This window comes from Camelina sativa, chromosome 18, assembly GCF_000633955.1.
Source record: "Camelina sativa cultivar DH55 chromosome 18, Cs, whole genome shotgun sequence".
In the NCBI taxonomy this organism is placed as follows: domain Eukaryota; kingdom Viridiplantae; phylum Streptophyta; class Magnoliopsida; order Brassicales; family Brassicaceae; genus Camelina; species Camelina sativa.
This window is the reverse complement of record NC_025702.1, coordinates 496,960-508,792: the sequence shown is the minus strand read 5'-3', so window position 1 is coordinate 508,792 and position 11,833 is coordinate 496,960. Positions and strand designations below refer to the sequence as shown.

The 11,833-nt window shown below is 37.5% G+C and overlaps 5 protein-coding genes across 6 annotated transcripts; 2 read left to right on the top strand and 3 right to left on the bottom strand.

The window, feature by feature from the left end:
- On the top strand, positions 1,142–2,870 carry LOC104760157 (palmitoyl-protein thioesterase 3-like). Its single transcript, XM_010483036.1, has 7 exons — positions 1,142–1,323; positions 1,515–1,641; positions 1,738–1,851; positions 1,948–2,022; positions 2,111–2,149; positions 2,252–2,374; positions 2,456–2,870. The coding sequence occupies exons 1-7, from the start codon at positions 1,142–1,144 to the stop codon at positions 2,720–2,722; spliced, it is 927 nt and encodes a 308-aa protein (XP_010481338.1). The 3' UTR covers positions 2,723–2,870.
- On the top strand, positions 3,625–5,248 carry LOC104760156 (palmitoyl-protein thioesterase 1-like). Of its 2 annotated transcripts, none has more exons than XM_019240152.1 (7): positions 3,625–3,886; positions 4,078–4,204; positions 4,295–4,405; positions 4,495–4,569; positions 4,653–4,691; positions 4,831–4,953; positions 5,035–5,248. In XM_019240152.1, the coding sequence occupies exons 1-7, from the start codon at positions 3,705–3,707 to the stop codon at positions 5,221–5,223; spliced, it is 846 nt and encodes a 281-aa protein (XP_019095697.1). In that variant the 5' UTR covers positions 3,625–3,704; the 3' UTR covers positions 5,224–5,248. The 2 variants fall into 2 exon arrangements, with proteins under 2 accessions (XP_019095697.1, XP_019095698.1); XM_019240153.1 differs by having other exon boundaries at positions 4,295–4,411; positions 4,504–4,569.
- LOC104763008 (pentatricopeptide repeat-containing protein At5g47360) lies at positions 5,314–6,923 on the bottom strand. The gene has a single exon (XM_010486433.2). The coding sequence runs from the start codon at positions 6,859–6,861 to the stop codon at positions 5,428–5,430; it is 1,434 nt and encodes a 477-aa protein (XP_010484735.1). The 5' UTR covers positions 6,862–6,923; the 3' UTR covers positions 5,314–5,427.
- On the bottom strand, positions 7,464–8,947 carry LOC104760155 (homeobox-leucine zipper protein HAT2). The gene is made up of 4 exons (XM_010483035.2): positions 8,630–8,947; positions 8,225–8,523; positions 8,052–8,131; positions 7,464–7,956 (listed from the first exon to the last, which is right to left on the bottom strand). Exons 1-4 carry the CDS (start codon positions 8,781–8,783, stop codon positions 7,638–7,640), a joined length of 852 nt encoding a protein of 283 aa, XP_010481337.1. The 5' UTR covers positions 8,784–8,947; the 3' UTR covers positions 7,464–7,637.
- LOC104763007 (homeobox-leucine zipper protein HAT2-like) lies at positions 9,495–10,412 on the bottom strand. Its single transcript, XM_010486432.1, has 3 exons — positions 10,077–10,412; positions 9,672–9,970; positions 9,495–9,578 (listed from the first exon to the last, which is right to left on the bottom strand). The coding sequence occupies exons 1-3, from the start codon at positions 10,228–10,230 to the stop codon at positions 9,495–9,497; spliced, it is 537 nt and encodes a 178-aa protein (XP_010484734.1). The 5' UTR covers positions 10,231–10,412.

Below are 11,833 nucleotides of genomic sequence, written 5' to 3'. Positions count from 1 at the left end.
CTTCTTATGGGCTGGGCCTTTTGTTAGGTTATGGGCCTACCCCTAACAAGCATGTATCCATCATTGCCACAAATGATGAGATCATCAACATAAATCAACACTCGAAGCTCTATGTTATTGCGAGTATAAGAGAAGAGTGTCTTAATATCTCTACTCTGAGCCACAAGATCTCTGTCCTCATCTTTTTAATTTTTTTTTGTTTTTTATTAAAAAGACACTCATGACCAATGGACTTGCTCTCAATAGGAAGTGGTACCTCTCAATAGGAAGTGGTACCAAGTATTGCAATAATACTTCTCACTTTTCTTATTTTATTTTTACATTCCAAAATAGGGTAAACAACTTATAACAGTTATAATTGGGATTCAATCTTTGGCAAGAATATCAGTTTGGTTTATTGTATTCCCTTTTCACCCATTTTAACTTGGTCTCTTGAAATCTTCTCTTCCAAACTTGTACTTCTCTGATCCAATTGTAGGCTCCGAATTTTATATTTTCACCGTTTACCAAATCCACAATTACTTTGTTCTCTCCTTCAAATATGACTCTTGTGTAACCTTGACTCCAACAGTTCTGCATTGCCATGATGAGAGCTTAAAATTAACTCTTCACTATATGATCGTTGTGATCAACATGTTCTGAAGTATTCTTCACTATATGATCGTTGTGATCAACATTTTCGAATACAATATGATTGGATCTATGAGATATTGCAAATAATGTAATATGAAATTACCGTAGTAAATATGTTAAAAACACATATACACGTACGTACTAAAGGGGGCAACGAGATCATATCATTAGAGGAGGAAAGAACTAGGAATCAGAGAGTTAATGCAAATAAAAAAAGAAGTTAATGAAAATGCAACCAAAGATGATAATGAAAATGCAACCAAAATAAAGTTAACTCTCATGCAGGAATATATATCAACTAACTAATCAGCACGTCCATTTCATACTGGAAATATAAAATCAATCAAAACCGTCCATTGTTTCATCTAATTCTTTACTTGGCCGCAACTTCCAACCACATGACGCTCTTTGTATTCCCCTATATATATATATATGCCCATCTCAAAAGTTCTTGGAGACGCAAAAACATACACGCCAATCGGAACTTTTGTATATTTGGTGTTTTACAATGGAGAAAGGTTTAAAGTGGTCTTGTGTTGCGGTGGTGGTTGCATTCTTAGCCATGGTTGACGTCTCTGTTTCAGTTCCGTTCATAATGCTTCATGGAATCATAGCTGGATGTTCTGATAATACAAATGCTAACTTCACATTGCTTCTCCGTAACCTCTCTGGCTCTCCTGGCTTTTGCGTGTAAGTCAATCCAGGACACTTTCTTTTATTTGATAATCCAAAAAATCGGGTCATGTAGAAGAGTTGTGTATTCTTGATATATAAGACGTGCAATGTGACTCCTTATTCTTGATTTATATATAGCATGAACAAGATGATGTATTTGGTTTGATCGGGTCCTCGTTTTTTTTTTTTTTTGGTATGGAGCCCAGAGAAATTGGCAATGGAGTATTCACTTCAATGTTCATGCCACTTGCACATCAAGCAGAAATAGCGTGTGAAAAAGTGAAGCAAATGAAAGAGTTGAGTAAAGGATACAACATTGTTGCAAGATCTCAGGTTCTTGTTACATTTTCTTGATAACATATTAGATCGGTTATTGATGATTATTACACGTTTCAGTTTCATGGATGTTGATGATGAATGATGGAACAGGGGAACCTGGTGGCTCGAGGCTTGATCGAGTTCTGCGACGGTGGGCCTCCTGTTTACAACTATATATCTTTGGCTGGTCCTCATGCTGGCATTTCTTTTATTCCTATGTGTAATGTAAGCTCTTTTTTTTTGTTTTTTCATCTTAGTTGATTTCATTTGAATCAATCACAGTAACAACAACATTTGTTTGTGTTTTTACCTTTTTTGGAGGGTTTAAAGTCCAGTCCATATTGTAAGAAGTTTGATGAGATTATCAAGAGAGGTCTCTATAGCGACTTCGCTCAAGTATATTTCTCTTTCTCTCTATATACAGATCATATGATTATATATCCTCAATTAGAAATTAATTAAAATCTTTAATGACTCTGCGCAGAATAATGCTGCTCCTAGTGGTTATTACAAAATCCCTACTGTATGTCGTTCTATTCACCATAAGTAATTAATGATGAAAACATGCAACAACATAATATTTTAACAGATATATCACAAAAGTTATTTGTTTTTGATTTATCAGGATATAACAATGTACTTGGAAAGCTCAAAGTATCTACCTAAGCTTAGCAATGAGATACCAAACCAAAGGAACTCAACTTACAAAGACCGTTTCGCCAGTTTACACAACCTGGTTCTTGTCAAGGTTTGTTTTCTTCGAAACCATATGACTACTTTTCAACTATGTTTGGATTCCTTTCTTCATGATTCTGTTTTTGTTTTACAGTTTCAAGACGATAAGGTTATTGTTCCAATTGAGTCAACTTGGTTCGGGTTTTATCCGGATGGTGACTTCAAACATGTTCTCCCTGCTCAACAGACAAAGCTCTATACAGAGGACTGGATTGGTCTGAAAACACTGGATACTGCTGGAAAAGTGAAGTTTGTGAGTGTACCCGGTGGACACCTCGATATGGCGTATCAAGATGTCGTCACACACGTCGTACCGTATCTCAAGAACCAGGAAAGAACTAGGAAACACCGAAACATATAGTTAATGCAAATGCAACAAAAGAAGTTAATGACTATGCAACCAAAGATGTTAATGAAAATGCAACCAAAAAAAAAAAGTTAATGCAAATGCAAAGATGGGGGTGAAAGTGAGTTTATGTAGTATGATACTACTTATGCACCTATTCACTTATATTTCTTTGCATCCATTCAATATTTCTTCTTCATATTTGGATTAAAAAACTTATAATTACGTATTTTCTATTATATCTAAATAGTTTTTATGAGTTTTACTTCTTTCCAATTGAATTGTATTTTTAATGAAAAATAACTATACTCTTTTTGCATAATATTTGCTTAAGCTTTGCATTATATGTGCATAATACTTATTATTAAATTTTTGTTGCAATTCTCTTGTTTTTCATGATAAATTTTATACTCCAATTAAAATAAATAATCATAGCAAATGGATATATTTTTGAATTTTCATTTATATTGAACCTAATTTTATTTTTTTTAATATATATAAAATTTAATATATTAATATATATATAAGTTTTACACCTAATAAAAATTTGTTCTAGATCGAATGCTCATGCAAGAATATTGAAACTAATCAACACCATCATATTGGAAATATAAAAAACAATCAAAATCATCCATTTTTCATCTAATTCTTACTTGGACGCAACTTCCAATCACATGAAACTCTTTTTGTATATATATATATATATACATGTTCATCTCAAAAGTTCTTGGAAACATAAAAACATAAAACTACTTGTTGAATATGACTTGAATGGATTGGGCCCATAACTTTAGGCCCAATCAATTTAGGTTAATTATGATTGTTTCCCTTTAAATACTCTTCTTAGTCATAACTTCCATATATTCTTAACTATGCTCCCTACCCTAATAATGAAGTTTTCTCTTGATAGCCAAGAGCAAGTGTTGGTAAACCACATTAAATCTACGTTTATATCATCTTGCTTGCATCCGTTGTAACAATACTTTTGGTGTTTACAATGGAGAAAGGTTTAAAGTGGTCTTGTGTTGCGGTGGTGGTTGCATTCTTAGCCATGGTTCACGTCTCTGTTTCAGTTCCGTTCATAATGCTTCACGGAATCACAGCTGAATGTTCAGATGATACAAATGCTAACTTCACACAGTTTCTCATTAACCTCTCTGGCTCTCCTGGCTATTGCGTGTAAGTCAGTCCACAACACTTTCTTCTTTTTGATAACCTAAACATCGAGACATGGAGAAGAGTTGTGAATTTTTGTTATATAAGACGTGCAAAGTGATTACTAATTCTTTTTTTGTATATAGCATGAACAAGATGATGTATTTGTATTTGGTTTGATCTCTTATTCTTGTTTCTTTTGGTATGGTGTCCAGAGAAATTGGCAATGGAGTACTCACTTCAATGTTCACGCCACTTGCACATCAAGCAGAAATAGCATGTGAAAAAGTGAAGCAAATGAAAGAGTTGAGTCAAGGATACAACATTGTCGCAAGATCTCAGGTTCTTGAAAACATATTGATCGGTACTTTTTGATGATTATTACATTACACGTTTCAGTTTCATGGATGTTGATGATGAATGATGGAACAGGGGAACATGGTGGCTCGAGGCTTGATCGAGTTCTGCCACGGTGGACCTCCTGTTTACAACTATATATCCTTAGCTGGTCCTCATTCTGGCGTTTCTTTTATTCCTCTGTGTAATAATGTAAGCTCTCTTTTGTTTTTTCCTCCTAAGCTCTTTTGATTTTAATCAATCACACATTTCCTCTGTTTTTTTTTTTTTTGGCGGGGTTAAAGTCCGGACCATATTGTAAGCAGTTCGATGAGATTATCAAGGGAAATCTCTATAGCGACCTCGTTCAAGTATGTTTCTCTATCTCTCTATATAGATGACATGATTAAATCCTCAATTAATAAATTTATTAAAATCTTTAATGACTCTGCAGGATCATCTTGCTCCTAGTGGTTATTTCAAAATCCCTACGGTATGTCTCTATTCTCCATAGTTCATAATTATAAGAAAACTTGCAAAATCAACAAATATGTATTTAATGATCAAAACAACAACATAGAGTTTTAACAGAGATTCCACAAACTCTTTGATTTCTTTTTGTTGTTTCTCAGGATATGACAAAGTACTTGGAAAGCTCCAAGTATCTACCTAGGCTTAACAATGAGATACCAAACCAAAGAAATTCAACTTACAAAAAGCGTTTCGCCAGTTTACACAACCTGGTTCTTGTCAAGGTTTGGTCTCTTCACAACCATGACTACTTTTCAACTTGTATCTTTTGTTTCCCCTCTTCATCATTCTGTTTTGCTTTACAGTTTCAAGACGACCAGGTTATTGTTCCAAATGACTCAACTTGGTTCGGGTTTTACCCGGATGGTGACTTCGAAAATGTTCTCCCTGCTCAACAGACAAAGCTCTATACAGAAGATTGGATCGGTCTGAAAACACTAGATGTTGCTGGAAAAGTGAAGTTTGTGAGTGTCCCGGTAGACACCTCAAAATAGCGGATCAAGATGTAGTCACACACGTTGTACCGTATCTCCAGAACCAACCACACAAAGACGTAACCACAAGACCGAGGAGCCCTTGCATCCTTAAGAATAGAAAATATCTCAATTGCTATACTAATTTATCCAATATCGAAAAAGCTTAATGATGATTCTTGTACAACAATAATCCTTATTCTTAATCTATCTGAATTAATCAAATCAATCAGTAGAGAAACGACGCATGAGATCTTCATCACCAGTTTTCTTCAACGCTTCAATGATTTTGTCAACATGAGAAACTCTTAATCTCAATTTCTTATCGAGCATCAATTTCGCAAGCTTGGCAGCTTCCCAAGAACTCCCCTGTTTGCAGAGACCGAGCAAAAGATTCGCGTGTATATCTGAGTCTATTGTTGACTTCACATCCGCCTTCTCGATTTCTTGATACACAAGGAAACAATCAAGAAACCTTTCCGATAAACATAATTCCCTGAGAACAAGACTGCACGCAAGACCATCAGGTCCAATCCCGCGGAACAACATCAGTCGGAAGATCTTTTCTGCCTCTCCCCATCTTTGCAAACGGATTAGCGACACAGTAGCCGAACTAAAACATTCAGAAAGAGAAACACCACCAAGTTTCACCAATTTATCAATCAACTTAGAAAGATCCTTAACATCCTCATCGTTCTCCAAAACCCCCTGAATCAAAACACTAGCAGTAACACGATTCGGAGTGCATCCTCGGTCTCCCATTCTATCCAGTACCAACAACGCCTCTCTAATCCGCTTCTTCTCACAAAACGCTTGAATTACCAAAGTATAAGTAACCGCATTGGGGCTAATAGATCCACCACCATCTTCTTTCTCCATTTCAGACAACAACTCCAACGCTGCCTCCATAGAGCCAAACTTACAAACTCCTTCTAGAATCCTCGAATACGTCACGGTGTTAAGCACGCAATCGTGCTTACTCATCTCCTTAGCCAACATCCAAGCTTCATCGATCATACCAGCATTGCAATACCCATTGATCACTGATGTATACGTAATCACATCTGGATAAAGATCAACACAATCCATCTCTTTCATCAACATATCAGCCATATTCAAATCTCCCTTATCAGCAAACAACCGAATCACCAAATTATAAGCAACAGTGTCTGCGCATAAATCGAATTCAGGAAACTTCCTTAATACCCACAACGCCTCATCAGCGAGTTTTGCTTGATTGCACAGAGTCAGAACAACCCTCATCGTCTTAACACTAACAAAGCATTCCTCTTTACGATAAGCTTCAACAACGTCCTTGATCAAACCTGGGTTTGCTCTAATCTTAAGAAAGTCGCAAGCTTTGCTATACATAAAAGGACTGTGTCTATGGCTGGATTGAGTTCCTGCCCATATGAAAAATCTAAGACCCGATTGAAATTGATTTGGATGGCATCTTCTTATCACTTCGTTGATACAAGAAGAGTCCAATTTCACCTTAGCCGAGGCTAATTGCTTCTCGAGATTGGTCGTGCATCCCTGAAGCTGGTCGTATAGTCTCTCGGCGGCTGAACCAGTTGTGGAAAACCTTAAAGCTGAGATTTTTGAGGGATGAGATCGTAATGAGGGAGAAACCAGACGAGATTTCAAGTGACTTAGCATATCTATAGGTGCAGCGATTGGCGAAAGATTTCGTTAAGAAAGTCGAAAAAGGAGAGAGTTGAGAATTGAATACAGAGAAGAAGGAGAGCTTCGCAGTTACTACATGGAATGTGAAAACGACGACAAAGACTATAATATGGGCCGATATAACAGTATAGCCCATTAACAATTACGACCCAATAAGAGTTGCTCATACAATTGTTTTTCAAGTAAACATATTAAGTGCTCCGAAATACAAACCGGAGTTTTAGAACGCAAATCAAACCAGTAGGAGCCAAACAATTTGTTTAATTGTCGCGGAACAAAAGGTTAAACGATCTTTAAGAACTTGTCCAACAAATATATGAGAAAATCAGCAAATCTGAAGTAATTTTTAACAGCCTATCGAAAAAAAACATCTCATACTCATCCATACATGTTATAAATTAGGTCAGAAGATTATATCATTACGTTAAAAATTGTAACTAAGCTACTACCCTTATACCATAATCACGAACCGGAGACGATACATTTATTAAGAAAACGTTCGTGAATTTGTGGTTTAATTTAGAGCTCCTGCTTGATATCAAAAAGATGGTTTCATAAATTTGGTTAAAATTGCAAGTCCGTAACTAATTTTTGCTAATTTAAATACTTTTTTAAGGTTGCATCATACATGATAAGACTAGTTCATGAGAAAGGCCAATCATCCAAAATTACAATGACCCCCACAGACAGGTAAGACCAATAACAATAACGAAAAAAAAAAAACACGCTTTCTCCACTAAAATTAAAATTCACGATCGTGGACGCAAGGCTTCAAAATTCAGCCCATGAGCCACCTGACCAGCACAAGCAACCCACGGATTGATCGAAACGGGCCTGTGATTTTGGTGGTGGTGGTTAGATGATGATGATGATGGGCCAGCCACACGCTCGCACGAAGGACACATGATGAGTGTAGTTGGTGGAGTCATCTGGCCGTAGAACTGTGGAGACAGCTTGAGAGTTCGAAGCTCCATTGCCTCTTTCTGAAGTCTCCGATTCTCTTCCGTTAGCTTCTCTACGCACCGTTTCAAGTACTCGCAATCTACCTCAGTCTGCTTTAACTTGGTTCTGAAAAAATCAAAACCGGACTTTTGTAAATAAAACTCCTACATAGGGGTATAAACGTAATCTACGACTTAGAGGTTCAGACAAGAAAATCTCACCTTGCTCTTCTGTTCTGGAACCACACTTCCACTTGTCTTGCCGTCAAGTTCAGCTTCTTGGCCAAAGCTAGCTTCTGTTTCTGCAAAAGTTACAATAATAACCTTGTTAATTTCGCTGTAATTACGATAATACCACTTATTACAGATTTTTTTTTACTTTTTCTAACACTTACGGGATTGAGAGTGTTGTGTTCTTTAAAGGTCTCTTCGAGAAAAGCAGACTGATCTTTTGATAACCTGAGCTTCTTCCTCGACGTTTCGCCGCCGTCATCATCTTCGTCGGAGGTTCCACGCGAATACCCTCGATCCGGAGTGATTTCGTCGTGATCGTCGCCGGTGCCGGACATACCTTCTCTCTCACTCCTCTTCCCGCTTATGGTGCTCGAGATCGTGCTGTTTGGAGACGAGACTCCTGTTTCTTCCTCGCAGTTCGCAGTCGACGGGAAACTATTCACGTCTATCTTGCGAAGATCTGTAAAAGGAGCAATTAAGTTTTAGGTTTGAGATCTATCGAAGAACAAGAAGATCTGTTCTGTTTCTTTGACAAAAAAAAAACAGAGAAGATCTGAGATTTATACCTGATGTAGGATCAAATGTTTGGTTCCATGGAAATCTCTGGAGATTGTTTGATAAAGAAGAGTTTTGATTCAGATTCCGCTGAAGAGGATTGTTATTTTGTGAAGACCCTCCTAAGCTTAGGCTTAAACCGAGATCTTCTTTTCCCATCATCATCCTCAAGGAACTCAACAGTTTGAAGAAGAAGAAAGGTTTGATCTTTTTTTTTTGAGTTAGAGAAAGAAAATAGCCAGAAAGATGATACAAATGGGTTGTTTCAACTTGAAGCAAATGATCTTTAGAACTCTTTGTTGTGGGAGAAAAGAGAGAGATGTGAGGTATTGAAANCTTCAAAATTCAGCCCATGAGCCACCTGACCAGCACAAGCAACCCACGGATTGATCGAAACGGGCCTGTGATTTTGGTGGTGGTGGTTCGATGATGATGATGATGNTTATCTTCCAACTTGTGTGTCCCCCCTTTCGCCTTTGCCATGTCTTTCTTTTTGTACTTTCTCAATAATCAATATTTATGTTTTCTTAAAAACTTAAAAAAGGGGGCACATTTTAGTTTTTTTTCTTACAAGAAAGAACCAATCTATATAAGTGTCTCCTTAAGAAGAACTGCTCAAAAGCTGTTANCTTCCGTTAGCTTCTCTACGCACCGTTTCAAGTACTCGCAATCTACCTCAGTCTGCTTTAACTTGGTTCTGAAAAAATCAAAACCGGACTTTTGTAAATAAAACTCCTACATAGGGGTATAAACGTAATCTACGACTTAGNTAGGGTTAAAATAGAGATTTGACCGGGATAAAACACTTTCCCTTTTGACTTTGTCAACCGAGTTACGCAGCTTTTGGTCTGTTCGGAAAACATTTGCAAAAAAGCTTTAGGGTTCTAAGGGATACTGATCTTCAGTGTTTAAAAAGTTNGCCGTCAAGTTCAGCTTCTTGGCCAAAGCTAGCTTCTGTTTCTGCAAAAGTTACAATAATAACCTTGTTAATTTCGCTGTAATTACGATAATACCACTTATTACAGATTTTTTTTTACTTTTTCTAACACTTACGGGATTGAGAGTGTTGTGTTCTTTAAAGGTCTCTTCGAGAAAAGCAGACTGATCTTTTGATAACCTGAGCTTCTTCCTCGACGTTTCGCCGCCGTCATCATCTTCGTCGGAGGTTCCACGCGAATACCCTCGATCCGGAGTGATTTCGTCGTGATCGTCGCCGGTGCCGGACATACCTTCTCTCTCACTCCTCTTCCCGCTTATGGTGCTCGAGATCGTGCTGTTTGGAGACGAGACTCCTGTTTCTTCCTCGCAGTTCGCAGTCGACGGGAAACTATTCACGTCTATCTTGCGAAGATCTGTAAAAGGAGCAATTAAGTTTTAGGTTTGAGATCTATCGAAGAACAAGAAGATCTGTTCTGTTTCTTTGACAAAAAAAAAACAGAGAAGATCTGAGATTTATACCTGATGTAGGATCAAATGTTTGGTTCCATGGAAATCTCTGGAGATTGTTTGATAAAGAAGAGTTTTGATTCAGATTCCGCTGAAGAGGATTGTTATTTTGTGAAGACCCTCCTAAGCTTAGGCTTAAACCGAGATCTTCTTTTCCCATCATCATCCTCAAGGAACTCAACAGTTTGAAGAAGAAGAAAGGTTTGATCTTTTTTTTTTGAGTTAGAGAAAGAAAATAGCCAGAAAGATGATACAAATGGGTTGTTTCAACTTGAAGCAAATGATCTTTAGAACTCTTTGTTGTGGGAGAAAAGAGAGAGATGTGAGGTATTGAAAAAGAAGAGAGAGGGGGATTAATATAGTACTTTGAATGATGAGATTTTGTCAGGTGGCTCATTACAATCCATCATTATTGTTTCTTTGTTTTTTTGGGTTTTCTATTACTTTATCTTCCAACTTGTGTGTCCCCCCTTTCGCCTTTGCCATGTCTTTCTTTTTGTACTTTCTCAATAATCAATATTTATGTTTTCTTAAAAACTTAAAAAAGGGGGCACATTTTAGTTTTTTTTCTTACAAGAAAGAACCAATCTATATAAGTGTCTCCTTAAGAAGAACTGCTCAAAAGCTGTTAAAAGTAAGAATCCCTCTTTTTGCTTAAGACCCTCTTTTTAAACTAGTGGCTTCTATTAGGGTTAAAATAGAGATTTGACCGGGATAAAACACTTTCCCTTTTGACTTTGTCAACCGAGTTACGCAGCTTTTGGTCTGTTCGGAAAACATTTGCAAAAAAGCTTTAGGGTTCTAAGGGATACTGATCTTCAGTGTTTAAAAAGTTTTTACGAGAGTGTTGGGTGGAGTAGTATAAACGGTTAATTTGGGAAGGGCTTCAATATTTCAAAAAGGAAAAAGGTTTAGCTTAAGGAAATAAGTAGATCTCGTGTTATANAGGCTTCAGTTAAAGAGGTGGAGAAGGATTTGTTTACACAAAAATCAGTCCTGAGGTTAGAACCTTTACCCATTTTTCATCAGGATGTCAACAAAGACAAGGGAAGGATTTTTAATTATGAAGCTGGTGAAAGAGAGTGTATGGAGAGGGATGGGTTGGAAGTGGTCCTGGATGACAGCAGTGCAAGAGAGGATGATAGATCTTGGTTGGTGGAAAAAGTGTCAAGGAAGGAATTGGAGGTTCCTCTTAATTTTTTAGCGTTGGCTCCACCATCTAGGGCTAATCTAACGGTGTATATGGGTGCTCCTGTTAGTGTTGATTCCTCCGGGATTGTTGCTTACAATCCAACGGTTCATGGAATTGGGACTAGTGGGGCTGCCTGTTCCGGGATTTCGTCCAAAGCAAAAGCCAAGCCGAAAGGTAGAAAAAGGCCTATGAAAAAAGTTAGGAAGCAACTGGAGGCCCAATTGAGCATGAAAGGATGGGATATAGAGGTAATAGAGAGTAGTCAAGCAGGTCCTATGGTTAAAAGAAAAGCAGATGATGAGGGTCCAAGCACTGTGAAACAACCAAAGCTTAATCCTCAAGAGGTGGTCCCAAAGGGGGGACTGCCTAAACTCCAATGAGCATTATAAGCTGGAATTGCCAAGGCTTGGGACGGTCTCAAGACTTGGCGATTCCTCGTCTCAAGGAAATGCGTAAAAAGTTTTTCCCGGAGATGGTGTTCTTGATGGAAACAATGCATAAAAGAGATGTTTTGGTGGATCTTCAGTGTTGGCTAGGGTATGATCGTGTGTATACAGTTGATCCGGTGGGTAAGTGT